The sequence below is a fragment of the Nicotiana tabacum genome, chromosome 10 (assembly GCF_000715075.1).
Source record: "Nicotiana tabacum cultivar K326 chromosome 10, ASM71507v2, whole genome shotgun sequence".
Lineage (NCBI taxonomy): Eukaryota > Viridiplantae > Streptophyta > Magnoliopsida > Solanales > Solanaceae > Nicotiana > Nicotiana tabacum.
The window spans coordinates 5,092,197-5,113,726 of NC_134089.1; the positions used below are offsets into that span (position 1 = coordinate 5,092,197).

Sequence of the window (21,530 nt, forward strand, 5' to 3'; positions counted from 1 at the left end):
AGAAGAATATAAGTATTGCGGTACGATGTTATAATGGATGATGGAGCATTCATGGCTGGAGTTTATGGAATTCCAGTTGAAATGGAATGCAAGTTCACCATAGAAATACTGTAAGATATCTATTGCAGACATAACATTGGCTTTCTAACTATTTTAGGTAAACTTTGTCATCGAACGTTACTTTAGCCGAGGGTCTATCGAAAACAGCTCCTCTGTTCTTCCAAGATTGAGGTAAGGTTTGCGTACGCACTACCCTTCCCGAACCCCACTTGTGATAACTCACTGAGTTTGTTGTTGTTACTGTTTGTTATCGATCGTTATGCTTAATAAATCCTGTTATTTCCAATTTATATAATGCAGATATACCGATGACAAGATCAGAATTTCAAGGGGCTACAACAAGATTCTCTTCGTCCATGTACGCGTAGATGGATCCAAAAAGAAGTGATTAAGAGTTGCATAGGCAGATTAAGTCCAATTTGCTATGTTAATACTTCAAATCATAGTAAAATCTTGTCAAACTATAACTTATATTCAAATTGCCTTTCAGAAGTTCATACAATCAAAACTCCCATATGCCAAAGGATCTCTAGCAGCAGATGTTTATAGGGTGACATCCCTATATCAAACTTGGTATACCATTAGAATTGTCGAATATGCGAACAAAGTCTCACATTATTTGGGATCCTACATATAAGGTAGGGATCTTAATGGTGTGAGGCAAAAACTGTGCTAGTTTGGTCCAAAACGGACAATATCATACCATGTTAAGAGTAATATTTTGGCCATTTTAGCCCATCACGAACTTCGTCATTGGCAAATGGTCTTGTTGTGCTCTTAATCATCACAAATACAGTCCAAAATGCAATGTTTGAAAACTTTTAGTCTGTGTTTATCACGGAGTGATTGCACATTTATTTTGAAAGATAGTCGGGAAGCTTCTTCTCTATCAACAAGTGATAATAGGCTATAATTATGCAATTTAGATACTATTTACACTCTAATTTAGCCGCACTTTATCAATGTTTGAATGTTAAAAGATAACAAAATGCTCTAATTAAGAGTTTTATGCTTTACAGGAGTCACTCCGAGCTATGAGGAAGCTAAAGAGTGTTTTGGAGTCAATAGGGAGCGTGGAAGGACAATCGGAAGTTAGCACAGTCGAAAAGGAGAAAGAAAAGCAAGTAGCGAAGTCCCCTCCAGGTGCGCGGCCGCAGATTGACCGCGCATTGGCCGCGCACTCAAGGTAGAACACTAGGTGAAATCCGCGGTCAAATCTGCGGTCGCGGACGAGCTGATGGAGACCAATAACCTAGGGTCAATTATGTAATTCCTAAGGCGCTAACCTAAACCTGTATGAAACCTAATTCGTCCAGAAGAGAGGGTAGTTGTTTTTAGAGAGATTTTGGAGGCAAGAACAGCAGAGGAAGACAGAGAATTTCCCTAAGAGTTTTCATCTTCTTTTTCTTAATTCCGTTGTTGATTATGACTTTCTATAGTGAATTTTTATCTATTAGTATGAGTAGCTTAACCCGACATCTAGGGTTGATAGAACCAATTGTTGGATGAAGTCTTGACTCTATTTAGATATAATTGAGTCATTTTTACTCTATGATTGTTCAACTACGTGTTGTCTTGTGATTAATTGAACGGGCCCTCGATTAATTGTGCCTAATTATCTTGTATTGCTTGAGAAAGAATACTTAGTCAGATTGTTGTTGAACAACACCACCTTCGGGTAAGTTAAGTGATTAATTACTTGAATTTAAAAGCGGGGTTAGAGATAACGAAGTTTTGGTGGGATAATTCTGAGTTGCATAAATTGTTAACTATAGTAGTTCGAGAGAATGCTTCTAGTAAATTATCGTAATTGATCAAGAGATAATTGTGGTAGCCCAGAGCTCATACTCTTTATAGAGTGTTACGGTGAGATTATAGCTAACGTGTCATGAATTAATCCGACAATTGGGGAAATCAATAGTCCTAGACCCTTTTACCATTGAATCCAACTTTATTCTTTATTATTGCTAATTTTATTATCATTTTTCCTTAGTTAACTAAATTCTACTCATTATCCATTAAAAATATTGCATCCAGGAATTGTCTGAGATTATCATTAGCAGTGTTAAAAGTTGCAGTAAATAGGTTAGTTCCCAGTGGGATTCCATTCCAGACTTGAACCGAACTTTATTTGCAGCGACCGCTTAGTCCTTTTTACAAGGCATAGTTCGGCGTGACCAAATTTTGGCGCCATTGCCGGGGAACTAACGGTGTTATTTATTTCAACTTGGAAGAATTTCTAGGATTATTAGTTTAGATCAATTTTCTGTTTCGTTAAAAATATTTCCATTGAAATTCTCATGTTTGAACTCTTCTGTGACTTAGGTGCATGCCTAGAAGCTCCTTGAGAACTGGAGAACTTTTTGAAGGACTCTTAGATCCCAAAAAAGCATTCAAGGCATTGAATCGGGCTAACAAGAAGGCCAAACATCTAAAACAAAACGACCAACTCAAAAATGAAATGGACGACGCCGAGAACATCAACGGGAATAATAGAAATGATCGAGTTGACCCAAACATCAGAGTGGTAGCACCTCTTGTGCCAGAAGCTACTCTTTATGATTAGGCGCAACAAACTGCTGATAACCTGGCCACAACAATTGCAGTCCCTCAGATACAAGAGAAGATATTTCAGATAATCAATAACATGTTGCACTTGCTACAGAATAAGGGGTAGTTCTCTCGGTCATACATTAAAGACCCACAACAACATCTGAAGAACTTTCTATCAATTTGTGTCACTCAGAGACAGCTTAGTGTGACTCTTGAAGTAATCAAATTATTAATGTTCCCATTCTCAGTGACTAGGGAGGCTCAAACTTGGCTGAATTCGCTCCCAATAAACTCCATTGCTACTTGGGAGGAACTAGTCTAGCAGTTCTTAAACAAGTTTTATCCACCCAACAAAACTGCAAGGCAAATTGACGAGATATTGCAATTCAGGCAGAAACCGACTGAGACTTTGCAAGAAATCTGGGAGAGGTTTAAGGGTATGTTGGTAAAGTTTCCGCACCATGGCATCCCGGATCAGATGCTAGGACAGAGATTCTATATGGGTTTGGCTGACGGTCTGAAGGCCAATGTAGATGCTTCTGTTGGGGGTGCATTCTTGAGCAAAACATTCACAGAGTGTAAGATTATTCTTGACAAGATGTCTCAAAATTCAGGTTGGATGACGAGAGATACAACACCCACTCCAATAGTGCATTTTGTCGCTCTTGATCCAAACAATACAAATGCATAAAACATAGCCACTCTCATGACCCAGATGAGCTTGCTGACAAAGAAACTTGATGAGATGGGTACGAAACAGGTGCACATTATTGATACGACAAATGGAGGTTTATGCACTCCTTGCAAAACCAGTGATATGTGCGTTCGTGGAGTGGAGAGAATGACAACCAGGGCTTCAGAGAAGACATGAAACATGTCAATAATTTCGGAGGTCAGAGACAAGGTGGGCAGCAATGGGGACCAACATCAAACCAGCAGTACAGATCAAACCAGCCACAACACAACCCCAATCTAGGAGGAGCACGAACACAAGGCCAAGTCGTGCCTTATCAAAGGCAACAGGGTTATAATCAGCAGCACCAGCAACAGTTGGCCTACCAACCACCTCATTAACAGCAGGACAGTAACATGATCAAAATCTGTTGCAGTTGCCTCAAAAGTTGCAATGTTGTTGTAGTCAATAAAATCAGGAGCTTAATTAGGCTGCAGAAGTTGAGGAATACACACCATATTGTGTTGACTCTCTTGCAGATATTTAGAATTCTGTTTTTCTTTTTGAAAATTTGTTAGTTATCTTAAAGTTCTGTTCCTCCTTTTTAGTTAGTAATAGAGTTGTTTAGCATATTTTTAGCAGTATTTATTGATAGTCAGTTACTGACTTTATATATTTAAGCAAGCTTTCATGATCAATAAAAATACAGATTTTCCAAGTCACTTTACTGCTCTTTGCTGTCAATAGCATTAACAATGGCATCAGAGCTTTTTTGTTCTTAAGGGACTTCTAAGAGTGTGAGTTATCAACTAAGTGAAAACCCAAACACTTAATCAGACCATCCATAAAATCGCCTTAAAGAATTATGGAAGGTGAGAGTGTTTTTTCATCAATTGCTCCACCAGTTTTTGATGGAGAAAACTATCAGGTTTGGACTGTCAAGATGGAAGCCTACATGAATGCATGTGATCTCTGGGAGGTAGTAGAGGAGGATTATGAAGTTTCCCCTTTACCAGGCAATCCTACCATGACTCAGATCAAAACTCACAAAGAGAAGAAGACCAGGAAGTCGAAGGCGAAGGTGCAATCTGGGACTTTCTGAAAAAAGAATATTATGGAGATGAAAGAATTCGAGGCATGAATGTCTATCTAGGACTTACTGAAAATATAATATTATGGAGATGAAAGAATTCGAGGCATGAAGGTCTTAAACCTAGTGAGGGAATTTGAAATGCAAAAAATGAAGAAATCTGAGACTATTAAGGAGTACTTTGATTGGCTTATCAATCTGGCAAATAAGGTAAAGTTACCTGGCGCCAAACTTTTTGACAAAAGAATTGTGCAAAAAATTCTTGTTACTTTACCCGAGAAGTTTGAAGCAACAATTGCTTCACTGGAAATACAAAAAATCTGTCATGCATTAGTTTGGCGGAACTTTTAAACTCTTTACAAGCACAAGAACAAAGAAGATTGATGAGTAAAAAGGGAGCTGTTGAAGGAGCTTTGCAAGCAAGGCAACTATTCAACCCTGGCAGCAAAGGCAAGAAGCAGAAGGGCAAGAAGAGCTATTCTACGTCAACAGAAGCTGTTGCAACTGATAATAGCAACAACAACAAAGGTGGAAAATATCCACCTTACCAGCATTGCGGGAAGAGAAACCATCCACACTTCTAATGTTGGAGAAAACCTGATATGAGATGCAGAAAGTTTCATAAACTTGCGCATGCTGAGATTATTTTCAAAGAGAAAGGACCACAAAAATCAAATGAAGCACAAATTGCAGAACAATAAGAAGAAGAGCAATTGTTTGTGGCGACATGTTTTGCAAGCAAAAGTTGAAGTGAAAATTGGTTAATTGACAGTGGTTGTACAAATCATATGACTCATGATGAGGAAATTTTTAAAGTGTTAGACAAATCTGTACCCTCTAAAGTCAAAATTGGTAATAGTGATTATCTTCCTGCCAAAGGGAAAGGCACAATAGCTATTGAAAGTTACTCAAGTACAAAGTTAATTACGGATGTGCTCTTTGCTCCTGAAATTGATCAAAATTTGTTGAGCGTAAGGCAATTTTTGGAGAATGATTTCAAGCTTATTTTTGAGGACAGGATGTGTGTGATCTTTGATCCAAAGGGTCAAGAAGTATGTCGAGTTAAAATGAGAGGAAGAAGTTTTTCCTTTGATCCAATGGAGGAAAAGTTGGCTGCCTATCCAAGCCATGTGATAACTGCAGATGTATGGCACAAGAGACTCGGGAATTTCCATCAGGGGCACTCTTTTACATGTCGAAGAAAGATATGGTTCAGGGACTACTACCTATGAAGGAGGAACTCTCAAACTGCAGCACATGTCAATTGGGAAAGCAAAGCAGGATGCCTTTTCCCGAGGCAACCTGGAGAGCATCAGTGAAACTTCAATTAGTCCATACTAATTTGTGTGGACCACACAAGACTGCTTCTCTCAAAGGAAGTAAATATTTCATAGCAATCATTGATGATATGGCAAGAATGTGTTGGATTTATTTTCTCAGGTTCAAATCTGAAGTACTTGAAGTGTTCTGGAAATTCAAAGCTTTGGTAGAAAATCAAAGTGATTGCAGGATCAGATAATGGTACTGAGTACTCATCAGATCAATTTGAAAATTTCTGTAAAAATGCAGGAATTGAGCATCAACTCACTGCCCCATATACTCCGCAACAGAATGGGGTTAGTGAAAGGAAGAATAGGACGATAATGGAGATGTCGAGGTGCTTGTTACATGAGAATGGCCTACCAAAGAATTTATGGGCAGAAGCAGCTAACACTACTATTTTTTTGCTGAACAGGCTGCCTACAAAAGCAGTGGAGGGAAAGACACCTTTTGAGGCATGGCATGGGTACAAACCTTCCTTAAAAAACTTAAAGATCTTCGGTTGTTTGTGTTTATCTTATATTCCACATGTTAAGAGAGACAAGTTAGGCAAGAAAGCTGAACCTAGAGTGTTTATTGGTTATAGCACGGTCTCTAAAGCTTACAGAATTTTGCAGCCTCATACAAGAAAAATTGTGATAAGCAAAGATGTATTTTTTATGGAGAATGAGCAATGGAACTGGGAAGAAGGTAAGTAGAAGCAGATTACAAACAATCTACCCGATTCTTATGAAAGCATTGATCATCAACCTGTGAGAGGAACGAGGTTGCTCTCACACATATACCAGAGATGCAATGTGGCCATTTTAGAGCCATCTGGATTCGAGGAAGCCATTTCATATCCTAAGTGAAAAGCTGCAATGCAGGAGGAGCTTGCAATGATTGAGAAAAATGAGACCTGGCAGCTTTTGGAAAAGCCTCAAGATAAGAAGATCATTGGTGTGAAGTGGGTTTATCGCACTAAATTAAATGTTGATAGTTCTGTTAACAAGCTCAAGGCTAGGCTTGTTGTGAAAGGTTACCCACAGATTTTTGGAGTTGATTATTTGGAAATATTTTCTCCAGTTGCTAGACTTGATACTATATGATTGTTACTAGTTATTGCTGCTCAAAAAAGTTGGAGAATCGTTTAGTTAGATGTCAAGTCAGCTTTTTTAAATGGTTTTCTGCAGGAGCAAATTTATGTGGAGTAGCCTCAAGGTTTTTCTGTAAGGCGACATAAAGATAAAGTTTATCTATTGAAGAGAAAGTCATTTATGGTTTAAAACAAGCTCTGAGGGCTTGGTACAGTCGAATTGATGAGCATTTGCAAGGCTTAGGTTTTAAGAAAAGCTTAAGTGAATCAACTCTCTTTATTAGAAAAAGAGATTCTGATATTGTGATTTTACTGGGTTGTTGTTGTTGTATAATCTTCTTGTAACAGGCAACAACCTTGAAATGATCGAGGACTTCAAGGAAGAAATGAAGAAAGTATTTGAAATGACAGACTTGGGAGAAATGTCTTACTTTCTTGGAATGCAGATTCATCAAACTCAAAATGAAGTGTTCATTTGCCAAAAGAAGTATGCAAGAGAGATTATGAAGAAGTTCAAAATGGAAGACTGCAAGCCTATGAACACTCCAATAAATCAAAATGAGAAGCTGGTCAAGGATGATGGTAGTAACAAGGTTGACGAGGCTAGTTACAGAAGTATGATTGGGTGTCTTATGTACCTCACTGCCACTAGACCTGATATTCTTCAGGCAGTAAGTGTATTGTCCAGATTTCTAAATTGTGCGAGTGAAACGCACATGAAAGCAGCCAAAAAAGTTATAAGGTACGTCAAGAGAACTTTAGACTATAGTATTAAGTTCTCTAAGTGTCAGACTTTCAAATTGCAATATATTCTGATAGTGATTGGGCAGGTTCAGTTGATGATATGAAAAGAACTTCAGGTTATTGTTTTAGCCTTGACTCAGGATGTTTTTCATGGTGCTCAAAGAAGCAGGAAATCATAGCACAGTCAACTACAGAAACTGAATTCATTGCTACAGCTGCAGCAGTTAATCAAGCTCTTTGGATAAGGAAAATCCTGTTAGATCTTGATTTGAAGCAACAAGCAAGCACATAAGTGTTTGTGGATAATCAGACAGCCATAGCAATTTCTCATAATCCAGTTTTTCATGGTAAAACCAAGCATTTTAATATCAAATTGTACTTTCTTAGGGAAGTGCAAGAAGGAGGAGAGGTGAAATTGATGTATTTCAGGTCAGAAGATCAAATTGATGATCTGTTTACAAAGCCATTTCATGTTAATAGATTTGAGTTTTTTAGAAGCAAACTTGGAGTCTGCAATTCTTGAGGCAGGAGGAGTGTTTCAGTTGCCTCAAAAGTTGCAATGTTGTTGCAGTCAATAAAATCAGGAGCTTAGTTAGGCTGCAGAAGTTGAGGAATACACACCAGATTGTGTTGACTCTTTTGCAAATATTTAGGATTCTGTTTTTCTTTTTGAAAGTTTGTTAGCTATTTTCAAGTTATGTTCCTCCTTTTTAGTTAGCAATAGAGTTGTTTAGCATATTTTTAATAGTATTTATTGATAGTCAGTTACTGACTTTATGTATTTAAGCAAGCTTTTATGATCAATAAAAATACAGATTTTCCAAGTCACTTACTACTCTTTGTTGTCAATAGCATTAACATATCAGGGGCATGCTGCAATAACTCATTGGGACAAATGGAAAGATGCAAGAGAAGTTAGCTGCACACGAATGTCAGGGAGTGAGTCTCAAGAATGGAAGAGATTTAGACAGGGAGAAAAAAGTTGCTCAATCTAGGAGAGAGACAACGCCAACTACTCCAGTTACATTAGAGACAGATGAGTCAGCAGAGCTCACCGAGGTTGTAATTGAATAGGCACAAGTTGACAAGGGTAAGGAGAAGGAAGGTGAACAACTCCTAGAACAGGCAGTAGAAAAAGCTTCCAGCAAAGAAAAGACACAAAGCAGTGGGCAGAGGTTGACTCCTGCACCATTCCCTCAGAGGTTCGCAAAGCAAAAGAAAGATGATCAATATAGAAAATTCATGGAAATGCTCAGACAAATTCAATTGAATATTCCGTTGATGGATGCTTTGAGGGAAATGTCAGGGTATGCAAAAATGATGAAAGACCAGATGTCGCAAAAATTTGACTTCCAGGACCTGTCCGCTGTAACTCTGACGCAAACTTGCAGCGCGGTAGTGACAAGGCTTATGGCTCAAAAGGTGTCTGATCCAGGTAGTTTCACTATCCCATGCACTATCGGGAGTTATGCTTTTACTAAAGCATTGTGTGACTTGGAGCCAGTATAAACTTGATGTCTTTGGCAATCTATACAAAACTAGGCATTGGCAGAGCTAGACCGACCTCAATGTTGCTGCAACTGGCTGATCGCACAGTCAAAAGACCGATAGGAATTCTTGATGATGTGCTTGTTCAAGTGAGAAAGTTTCTATTCCCTGCAGACTTTGTCATTCTTGATTGTCAAGTGGATGAAGAGATACCAATCATTTTGGGAAGGTCGTTTTTAGCCAATGGGAGAGCATTGATTGATTGGTTTGTAGATTTTAGAGTTTCTTCCAATTTTCCCAATTTTTCAATCTGCATAATTTTGAATCCTTTTTTTTTCTTCGAGTTGGTTCATACTAATTTTTTCTAATTTTACAGGACTCAGATTTATTGAGGATCTTTGTTTTTGGAGTATTTGAGCCATGGAAAGTTCGGTAGCTGCAGAAAATGATAGTAATGCCGCAGGTAATTTCCTAACAAACCCAAAATCATTTTTTTCTTAAAAAAATTTGATCATCAGCTTTGGTAGCTGAATTAGTGTAGCAATTAGAGGATTCTGCTCAGAGACGGAGTCAAGATTTCAAGCTTATGGATTCGGAATTGTAATCGCCTTAAGTTTTTGGGTTCTAAATTAATAATTTATGCATATTCCGTGATTTTTTGTAAGCCAAATAAAGGGTTCGAACTAGAGTTACTGTGTTCGGTCGAACCCGCTCTTGGCACTCTAGCTCCGCCTCTGATTCTGCTCCTTGATTATGTGTTTATAGGGATACTTATTGAAGCATTTTACTGTTAAAGATCTTGGGTTGAAGCTTTGTGTGAAATTAGTATGGCTACCATTAGTCTTAAAACAGAAAGAATGTAAGGAGATGCTGTATAGGTTTGAGATTTCAAGAGAAAGCTGCAAAATAAGCTGAAAAGAACACTATACTGTATACAGCTTTTTTTTCCTTTTTTTTCTTTTGGTTATTTGTTGGTACTTGTTTTACCCTTTTATTCGTATCATATGATGATGTTAGCAAAAGAATGGTTTAATTGCTTATGGGATTGCTGCTTTGATGTCTGTTACAGAGGATGATGTGAAGGAGAGGTGTTGGGACCAAAGGGAAGCTCTACCGGGCGAGCCTCGACGTGTTATATGTGGTTGAGATGAGACTGATGATGATATCTGAAGGTGAGCCTTGGTGTAACTGGTAAAGCTATTGTCATGTGACCAGAAGGTCATGGGTTCGAGCCGTGGAAATAGACTCTTGTAGAAATGTGGGGTAAGGTTGCGTACAATAGACTCTTGTGGTCCGGCCGTTCTCCGGACTCCGCGCATGGCGGGAGCTTAGTGCACCGGGCTGTCCCTCGTATTTGCAGCTTGGAATGCAAAGATATACTGTTGTCGCGGCTCGTCCATGTCCTGTGAAGTTACCAGCAACTGATGAGTGCTATTATGTTAGGGATAATGATAAATCTGAAGTGAAACCACTAACAACTGACGAGACTGAACTTCTGAGAAGGAAACTTGATATTTTTTGTGAAGGGAGACACTACACCGTGTATATAAGGTAAAATTTGTTGTTTACCTCTATATATTATATTTTGAATTCCCTTAATACAGCCCAAAAGCATAGCTTAGTGGTTAAGAAGTTCAAAATCTTTGTGAGGTCACAAGTTAAATTCCCATTGGCTATAATCTTTTCTAATTTTTTAACTTATTTCTTTTTTGAACCCTGTAGCAAGAAATTCTGCCTCCGTCACTGGTCGTGAGTAGATATGTTATCTCTAACATGTATTAATTGGTTAGATTCATAGAATACTTAAATGGTTCGCAATGTAAAATTGACCAAGTGTATATAGGCACATCACAAGCAACAGAATAAGACAAAATGTTAGAAGATTATGCCACTAAGATTAAGCCTTTTTTTATTCGGTGTCTGATACTTGCAATTGGAGTCCGACAAGGTGACTTCATAACTAGGGCTTGAACCTGAGACCTCTAATTAAGGATATGAAAGAATATGTATCACTCTATCGCAACCTTGTTGGTAAGATTAAGCCCTTCATAAAGACTTATTAAAAGTATTAAATGACTTCAATTTCTTGCTAGAGGTTAACTAAGTGACCATTTAGTTGTGATACTTATTAATCTTTGCTTTTTACTAGAGATTTTTGAGCTTAGAATGCCAAGTCTACTTAAAAGGCTAAGAATGGTACTCTTTCGTCCCAATTTATGTGATACATTTTATTTTTGAAAGTTAATATGATATGTATTTTTAACTAAATTGGATTAGATTAACTCGTTATTTTAAAATTTAAATTTAAATTATTCAAAAACTATACGAAAAGTAATATAAGTTGTAATTTTTTTATGTCAATATGATGAAAATATATATTTTAAAATATTGGTTAAGTTTTACATAGTATAAATCTCGAAAAGCAAAAACTGTCGTATAAATTAGGACGGATAGAATTTAATAGTACAATACCCAAGGAAGTTGAGTGAAAGGACCAAAATTGAACTAAAACTTAACCTCCCATTTGACATTTATTAATTTAAGTTGAGTGAAGGACCTAAATTGAACTAGAACTTAACCCCCGTTTGACATTTATTAATTTTAAGAGTTTTACTTTTATGCATTAGTATTATAAAATAATGTTCACTATCAAATTACGTAAAAATTAATCAAAGCTAACCTTCCATAACTAACGTGAGTTGATTACCCCCAAAAACATGATAAATGACCAATTATAATAAATAAATTTACACTCATAGTGTCTATATAATTTTGATTTCTAGTTTAAATTCTAAATTCTGATATTGCCTTTCTATTAAATTCAATAAGAAGTTCAAGAAATAAAAGTTAATAATCCTAGTCAAGATCTAATTTCGACACAAAAATAAAAAAGAAAATCAAGTTGAGTTGTTTGCTTGTGGGAGAATGGCAACTGGGCCCTGCACTGGTAGAACCTCGGGAACCGAGCATACTATTGAAGAACCTTATGTGAACTTTTCTTCTCTTCTGAAATTTCTACTTAGCTTGAAAAGAAAAGAAGCCTCAAGCCGATAAGTCATCATGTTCGATAATTTCGAAAGAAGAGTTGAGGGATGATCTACGACCACCCTCTCACTCACGGCACACATGTTATATATATATATATATATATATATATATATATATATATATATATATATATATATATGTGATGCCGAAATCCAATTTTAACTCATTCCAGACTATTTACCTTATTTATGATCTTCTTACGGCCATCACGCTATTTTATAATTAACCATGCTATTTATGCTAAATATAGCCCTTCATAGATCTCTACGACCTACCTCTACTAACAGTCTTAGACTGGCATACTAATAGTAGCTGCTACCCATAATTTCGACACAAAAATAAAAAAGAAAATCAATTTGAGTTGTTTGCTTGTTGGCTACAATCCTAATGCTAAGCGCACTTGAACTACCCATAATCGTCTATTTAAGAGTTTGCACTCAATAGTCAATCAATTCGTTTTTTCGTTTTCTATCACACACTTCAACTATTTATTTATATAATATGTGAAGTCTAACAAATGAAAGTGCCTATGAATTAGTTTCAAGAAAGCGACCATTCACGTCAGGAATAGAGACTGTTAAGGATGTACTTCCTTTTTTTTCTGTCGAGATTAAATCGGTATCCAATGTACCGCTCATTAGCCTATGTTTTGCAAGCCTATATAGGTCACAAGATCGAAAAGAATGCATTAGATATATGTCGGGACATTGAAAAGGAAGGACGCTTTCAGAAGCGAAAGGTCATGGAAAAATACAGTCTGTGATCCATCTAAGATTGTCTTTTTATCATAGTTTCTTTGCACCAACCAAATTCTGGAAAGAGAAAAACCAATCTGACTTGAGCTCACTTTGAGTTGAAGCAACATTCCAGTAAAAACAATCATTAGAATTCCTTAATTTCGTTCAGAATAAAAACAGTATTCCAGTCAAAAGAATTCATATATATATACAAGAGGGGTTGCTCTGATGGTAAGCAACATCCACTTCCAACAAAGAGGTTGTGAGTTTGAGTCTCTCCAAGAGCAAGGTGGGAAGTTCTTGGAGGGAAAGATGTCGGGGGTCTATTTGGAAACAGCCTCTCTACCCCAGGGTAGGGGTAAGGTCTGCGTACACACTACCCTCCCCAGACCCCACTAAGTGGGATTATACTGGGTTGTTGTTGTTGTTGTTGTATCAGAAACAGATTTTGCTTTGTGTCCGCAACCAACCAAAAATTTGACAGATATACTTGAGTAGGACAACAAGAAAGTATGATACATTGATTCCATAAGATAAGCATCCCAAGATCTAGCATAAAGGCCTATTGTGAAAACATCCTAATGAAAGGTAGTTCGATGTACTAAGTATTTCGTGTTTACGCAGGTCTGAGAAGACCCGTACTCTAAATAGGTGTGATGTAGATAGTCTACTCCATGCAAGCATTAGTGGTTAATTCTACGACTCGAACTCGTGACCTATAGGTTACATAAAGACAAACAGATTTTCTCATTCCCTTTCGCCAATTAATTACTGAAAGAGTTTTTTTGAATCCTGCGGAAAATGCCTAATTAATAAAATATCCTTAAGGATAATGTATTCACACGTCTCTAGCTTAGAATGAGGGATCTTTACACAATAGCCGGTCATATTCATTGTTTACTTTTTCTAACCATATACATAGATTATACATTAATTATATATATATATATATATATATATATATACATATATTATGCATATATTATACCTCCACCGGCTATTTTTAATTTAACCGATTAGATGGGCAGCTTGAGTTAATTGTACTTCTATTTAATATATTATTTTCGAACAGGATTTTAGATATTTGAATTACCTTTGAACGAACATTTGCGGATATGGGCGTTTTGTTGTACACTATAAAATATGAAAGTTCAATTTCAATATAACCAGGGCGGATCTAGTGCGATGATTACGGATTTACGTAAATTCAGTAATTTTTGCTTAGACCTTGTAATGTAATAAAGTATTCACTAAACGTACAAAAATATTTAGCTCAAAATTCAGTCTGTCGGTCCAATTATTATAAAATGTATTAACTTTTACTTGATCGCCGTAGAAATCTATAAACTTAATGTTTGTCACAACACAACCATCAAGTAAGGACTAATATATTATTCTCGTTTCTTGTTTTGGTGATTAGACACTTATATTACCGTTGGAACATACGAGAAAAGAAAGATTTTGGCTTCGTCTTTCACGGGTCAGTACTTTCATGTTTTTGTGAGGAAATTCAAATTGCCAAACACGTTGTATTTGGTATCAATTTGTATACTCCAACGGTTATGTTCTCTGCCTATTTTAATTATTTTCTCTCTTCTTTTTTTCTTTTTCTTATTCTCATAAATAAATAAGGCAATCTAGTTCATTATGCTTCTGCCACGTATACGCTCGGAGTTCGTCGAATGGACGGATGATATTAGATTCATTTTATTCAATTTTACGTGCATTTCTATTAAAGACTGTTTTCAGGGACGGATTTATAGGTGTAATTACGGGACACGTAAACCAATGGTCTCTTCGTAAAATAAGATATTTTATGAACATATTTTCTAAATTGGTATAATATTAACGGTTGACAACTATACTCCAAGAAGATTGAATGGATAAGGATTAATTATCACTAGATACATTTTTTTAGTAGTGTACCTATGTACTAGAAATTCTAGAGCCGCCTCTGTCTGTTTCCACATTTTGAACCGGTAATTAAATCAATATTTGGTATAGATAGAAATTCTAAATCAGCCTCTGGTTGTTTCCACATTTTCAACCGATAATTAAATCAATATTTAGTATAAATCCGCCGCTGAATGTTTTCACATTTTGAACCGATAATTAAATCAATGTTTGGTATGAGGAATAGTTGTACAGTATTCTTTTTTGTTTTTTTTGTTACAAATTTAACTCCTCAAATGTCAATGATGTAAGGCTCAGGTTTCCCTTACAAGTATTAAATTAATTTTTTACTCATAGAATACATGATTTTTTCTATATAAAATTACCTAAGCTTTATTTAGACACGTCACAAAGAATAAAGTAAGTAAAATTTTTGGAAGATATGGTTAAGCCCTAATGACGATTAAAGAATTGAATGGCTTGATTAATTTCTAGCGAGTAATCAATTTAGCTTTACCTTTTATAGGAAAAGTGGTTAGCTTTTGTAGCTTAAAGTTAGGCTTTTTTGTCATAGCTTTAATTCCCAATGGAATCTAATAACCTTTGCTCTTTCCTAGAGACTTCTCCTATACTTCTACTAACTCTCTAGCTTTTCATAATTTTGACGCCAATCATTTTGCACATACTTGAAAACCAAGTCTACATTAGAAAATAGTACAATGGCCTAATCAATAATCAATACTCCTCCCGATCCATAATAAGTAATTTTTTAGCCTTGACATAACCCGTAAGAAAATATTAACTGCTACAAAAAAAATAAGTATTTTAACTAAATTACCTTCAATTAAAATTTATATATTGTTAACTTGGTATATTAAGACGTGTAAATAAGGGCATATTTGAAAAATTAAAGTTAATTCATTCTTAATTATATATATAAAAAAAATATTTATTTTGAACTAAAATAAAAAGGCCGAAAAATCACGTATTATGGAGAGAAGGAAATAGCTTGCAGGCACTAGGAGGACATAGTGAAGGACCAAAAATTTATTTGTACCTTTCATGATAGCCTTCTAAGAATCCTAAGTGTCTGAAATTATGTATTTACTGCATATTAATATATTTGATTAGACAAAGAATTTAAGAAATAAATTTTTTTGGAACTTATACATATAAAAATCTTGAATCCGTCTTTGTTGGTATATTTGCGTAATAACGCATGTTAAAAAAACAAATTGTGGTTGTAGGACTTGAACCAGTGACCTCACAAAAGTTTTGAAGCCCGTTAACTATTAAGTTATGCTTTTGGGCTGTGTTAAGGGGATTCAAAACATAATATATTAAAGTAAAACATAAATTTTGCCTTATATATACAGTATAATTTTTCGGTAAAGAGAGTTCACGTGAACCCCCTTCCGCCCCCTAAATCTGCACCTGGTCAAGAGTAACGTTTGCGTAACCCTATCCTTCCCAGATAGGATTCTTTTTCCATCCCCCTAAATTCGCACCTGCTCAAAGGTAAGAGTAACGTCTGCGTAACCCTATCCTTCCCAGATAGGGTTTACAAATTTTTTTTAGCCCGGCTTTATGTTAATATATTTGATCAAATATGAAATTTAAGAAATAATTTTTTTGGAACTCATGAACTAAATAATCCCCACCTCAATGTGAAACTAAAATGTAGGGGTGCACATTCGATTTATCGATTCGATTTTAATCTTATCGATAATTACTTATCGATTATCGACTTGTACGTATGCTAATCGTTATCGTTTCAATAAGGTTTCGATTTTTTCGATTTCGATTTATCGATTTTTGAGGCTTATCGATTCGGTTATTAATTACACCAATAAGAAAATTTGCGGTATTCCACGGAAAGTATATTGCTATAAACACGCCTAACTAATATGGACAAAAAGAAGCTAAAATAAGACGAACACCGTTTATAACATAAAAATTGTGTCAACAAGCACATGCAACGAAACTAAAGTAAGGGATCAAATGTATGTCACCAACACTCCAACGATATAAAAAAAAAAAAAAAATATGTCATCATGGCTAATTCTATTTTCCATTAATTTGAACTTCATTTCCTTGAGCTTTAAATATGATCATTCCTTAAATGTGGTAGATGAAATAATAGGGTTAGGGACTTAGGGTTATGGAAAGGATATTATGGAATAATAAAAATAAAAAATAAATTTTTTTTTAGTATATCTTATCGGTTTATCGATAAACCGATAATCGAAGAGGACAAAATCGAAATCGATAAATCGATAACCCGATTTCGATAAAATGATAACAAATAATCGATTCAATTTATCGATAAACCGATTCGAATGCACACCCTACTAAAATGAGTAAAGATTTTAATTAGAAGTACATGATCCTAGTTGACATAAATAACTTGCAGAAGTTGTAAACTAGGAAAGTCGACCGTTACCTAATCCAAGTGATATCACAAACATTCAAATCAAGGTACCAAATTTATTTCTGGTTAAAAGTTGATAGTTTCCGTTGGCTACTTCTGTCTTAGATATCTTCTTTTATAATGTCAACCACCCAATTTAAAAGTCCAATCTTTGTTGAACGTTTCTATATAAATATAAATATAAATAGATCATTTGGAAATCCACAATTGCGTAACAATACTCCAGTCAAAACTAAATAACATAATCTTAATAGTCAAACAGATTTTGCTTTTCATGTCCACAAATACAACAACAAACTCAGTGTAATCTCATAATTGAGGTTGGGAAAGGATAGTGTGTGCGTAGACCCAGGGGCAGATGCACAGTAGAACTATCAGGTTCAACTGAACCTAGAACTTTCGACGCAGAGCACAAATTATGTGTAAAAAATCACTAAAATTACAATAAATAGTAAATATGAACTCATAACTTTAAATGCTGAACCCATAGAACTAAAATCTTAGATCCGCCTCGGCGTAGACCTTACTTCCTACCTTAATAAAGTAGAGAGACAGTCTTCGATAAATATGGCTCAAGAAAAGATGGGGAAAAAAACAGTAGCAACAAACATTAACAACAAGACAGTAAGAAAACTAAAGCAAAAGAAACAACATATAGTAGTAGTAGCCAATTTAACACCTCTAAATTCAAAAGCGAATCATTTTTTTTTTAAAATTCTGTGTCCAGTCAAACTACTACGACAGAGCTCCATGAATAAAATGTAAGACAATTTGATACAATTTCACCAACTACAAGAGACATATCAAAAGGCAGAGATATGAAAAAAGAGAATAGAAAAGAATCCACAGTTTGAGACCTGTTTTAGTTACAAACTTGTTTACAAAACCTAAAATTAGAAACTGATGATTAATCATCCTTCAAAGGCTAAAAATGAACAGAAAAACAACAAAAAACAGAAAAAATTGAATACATCCAACCAACACAAAAACAGCCAATATATAAATAGAAATTTCGATTATCTTAATTATATCACACAAACCTAATTAGTCACTGAGCTTTTTTTAAGGTAATTTTTCATTGAATTGTTTCTATACTCTTGCTCAGCTCTTCCAACTTCTTCATCCTCATTTTCTCGCTTTCGCCCACCAACTATACGTAAAAAAATAAAACATACATACAGATTTAGACACATAGAAAAGAGTTTTAAATGCACATATAGAAAAATAGTAGGAACAGGAAAATCAATAAATTCAGTAAATATATAATTATTTACCTCCATCAATCTTGATATAAGCTGTACTTTCTCCTTATGTTTTTCATTGAAGGCCTCAAGAGCTTCTTTGTATTCTCTTTCCTGTAGTCACATATTGAAATGATTATTGTCAAATAATTAATTAAGATATTATATCAGTAGTATTAAATCCCATCTCAGCAGTTAACTAAATTCAGCTGAAATATTATCAGTAAGGGGGCTCATGGTTCGGTTCCGATTGGTTTTTTCCCTAAAAAGAAATCAAACCAATTAAGTCGATTTTTCAAATATCGAAACCAAAGCCGACCAATTAAGTCATTTTTTTATCGATTCGATTTTTGTCTGGTTTTTAACTTTGTTCACTTTTTCTTAAATACTCCCTCCGGTCCAAAATAAGTGATTTTTTGGTTTTCTTTTTTTTTGCGGTCCAAAATAAGTGATTTTTTCAGATTTCAAAAATGAATTAATTATTTTTTTCCTACATTGTCCTTGGAGTAAATAGTGTTGGAATATGTGTTAGGAGTGTTTATGTGAGATAGTAAAGATTAACAGGGTCAATTTCTTTGCTAATTAATGCTAAAAAGTGAGTTTCTTAATCTGTGTGAAAACATCCAAAAAATCACTTATTTTGGACCGGAGGGAGTATGAGATATACACTATTTTGATGATAACTGAAATTAAATAGTGATATAAAATTTAATGACTCAAAAGACAAGTTATTTTTAACATGAAATATGGATTCTTGGACTCAAGACTACCAATCAAACTAGAATATAAAGGCAAAGAACTAGATTATAATAACGGGAAGCAACTAGACTCTTCTTTTTTTTTAGTTATTTTTTGCTTCAAACCAAAACCAAACCAAATTTGGCCGGTTTTTAAATTCAAAACAAAAACAAACCAAGAAATTGTCCGGTTCTTTGGCGGTTTGATCCGGTTTTCAGTTTGCTTCAATTTTTCGATTTTCCGTGAATACCCCTAAATAACAATATTGGTTCCTTATAACAATATATATTATTTACAAAAATAATCACCCAACCAACCTGACCCCATGCCCAAAAAAAATGAAAAAATAAACAGTTTAACAAAAAATTGTGACAAAAAATACATGGCATAGATATACACAAAATTGGTGTAAATTCAAGAAAATAGTGAGAAATATATTTTATACCTTCTTTTGGCAAGTTTGTCCAAGAGGTTTTAACTCTTTGTTGACTGCATCAATCCTCTTTCTGACCGTTGAAACTTCTTTCTTCATTGGATCTGCTAATGCTTCTAATTCCTGATAATTTATTTGTAATTTAATGTTATATATATACATGTATTCTATAAACTTTGAACAAAACTTAATTTTTTTTTCCTTTTTTTCCTATTAATTACTCATCAGAGCTACCATTTCCAACAGTCGAAATTACCAAAATTTTATACCAATTTTAACCTACCAAATTTATCAAATTGTGTAGTGTGGTACGTGTTTCAAACACAATAATATGCTGAAAAAAACTAATTTAAAGAGGGAAATAATATAGATCAGAGTTCTTTGGCTTAAAAAAGTAGGAAAATCCCAAAAAAGTGAAAGGGGAAAAAGGACAGAAATGCAAATCTAGATTTTGTTAAAATAAAGAAACTAATTTAACCCAAAATTCTAGATTTTGTTGAAATAAAGAAACAAATCTGTGTTCCAAATAATTAATCCTTCTATTTTTTTCCTATATTTATGGTAAATTAAATTTCTCACTTTCCCTCACAGTTTTTCGACTAACACAACAAAATTTTCAATTAAACTAGCAATACCTTTGCCTTATTTTTCTAATTTTCACCTTAATATGTCAAAATTCCCAAAACCCAAAACAAATCTGAAGTTATTTCAATTTGTTGAGCTAAATAGCAAAACCGCATACTACAAAAAAACAAAATAATAATAATAATAAGGGTCAATTTTCCAGTTATAAATTCAAGAATAATTTTTTTTTTTTAAAAAGGAAAAAACCTCGCGAATAATGGCCTAATTTTCACCTTAATATGTGAAAAATTCCTAAAACCCAAAACAAATCTAAAGATATTTCAAGTTATTGAGCTAAAAAATCAAAACCATATACTACAAAAAGAAAAAAATAATATTCAGAAAATTAAATGCTTTAGCCAAAACCAAAAAAAAAAATGAAGAAACAAACCTCGCGAATAATGGCCAAACGGCGAGTTTCTTCTTCAATACGACCCAACTGAGCTTGAACTTTCTCTCTAACTTCAAGTTTCTTTTTCTCAATCTCTTCTTCTTTAGCTTTGAAAGTTGAAAGTGCAGATTTAGACATTTCTTCATCTTCTTTTGTTAATGTTCCATTAAAACTCAAACTTCCTGAAATTTGACTTGTTGATTGCATCAGTGTTTGTAGCTGTTGTTGATTCTGCATTTTTTTTTTTACCAAAATTTTCTTTATTTCTTCAATTCTTTCTCTTTTCTCTGTTTTTGGTCTCCACTATCTTTTTCTTTTTGCTTTGGTTATGATTGGAATGGACCGTTTTTTCTCTCTTACTGTTGCAGGGTTGTGCTTATGTACAAATTACAAAGGGACTGCCCTTATTGTTTAAAGTTATTATGACAGCACATTTCTATATTTTTTTCATTTTTTCTAGTATGACCCACAAAAGAGGGTGAAAAGTATAAATAGTTAAAATACTGTGGGTGATTTTCTAAGTAAAGATTTGAGATTTTACACTAGGGGTCGTTTGGGAGGGTGTTTAAGAATAGTGCGGAATAAGGTGTATTAGTAATGCAAGCATTAATTATGCAGATAATATTTCTTATCTACTTTTTAGTGTGGTGTATTAAAAATTATAATGCATTGCATAATTTTTAAGAAAAATAGTTGTTTACAAAAATATCTTTTATATTCTCTAGCTTTAAGGAACTTTAAGGATAATTTTGTCTTTAACCATACTAATGCATGCATTAATAGTTTTGGTATTATTAATGTTATGATTTTGTATGCATTACTTGTACATAGGATAATACCAGGTATGATGTATAACTAATACAAGTAGTTATTATTTATACATGGGTTGAAAAAATATACCAAACAAAGTATTAGTAATGCACAGGGCTAATGCTTGCATTATTTTTTCTAATATCTCCTACCAAACGACCCCTAAATCATAGGTATGCTT

General features: G+C 34.5%; 1 protein-coding gene and 1 long non-coding RNA gene across 2 annotated transcripts; one reads left to right on the forward strand and one right to left on the reverse strand.

Annotated features, from left to right (window-relative positions):
• The first annotated feature begins 7,111 nt into the window (after positions 1–7,111).
• Positions 7,112–10,717, forward strand: LOC142164583 (uncharacterized). Its single transcript, XR_012695335.1, has 3 exons — positions 7,112–9,268; positions 9,380–9,466; positions 10,073–10,717. It is a non-coding gene; the product is annotated as an uncharacterized LOC142164583 (long non-coding RNA).
• A 7,255-nt stretch (positions 10,718–17,972) lies between these two features.
• Positions 17,973–20,925, reverse strand: LOC107761164 (uncharacterized). Its single transcript, XM_016579346.2, has 4 exons — positions 20,540–20,925; positions 19,537–19,647; positions 18,387–18,467; positions 17,973–18,262 (listed from the first exon to the last, which is right to left on the reverse strand). The coding sequence occupies exons 1-4, from the start codon at positions 20,774–20,776 to the stop codon at positions 18,188–18,190; spliced, it is 504 nt and encodes a 167-aa protein (XP_016434832.1). The 5' UTR covers positions 20,777–20,925; the 3' UTR covers positions 17,973–18,187.
• Positions 20,926–21,530: the final 605 nt, after the last annotated feature.

Excerpts from the sequence above, each read along its gene's own strand:
- LOC107761164 (XM_016579346.2), bottom strand. The coding sequence starts at position 20,776 with ATGCAGAATCAACAACAGCTACAAACACTGATGCAATCAACAAGTCAA. Across the intron at positions 18,468-19,536 it reads GACAAACTTGCCAAAAGAAG|GAAAGAGAATACAAAGAAGC; the intron begins GTATAAAATATA and ends ATGTGACTACAG. Across the intron at positions 18,263-18,386 it reads TTATATCAAGATTGATGGAG|TTGGTGGGCGAAAGCGAGAA; the intron begins GTAAATAATTAT and ends TTTTACGTATAG.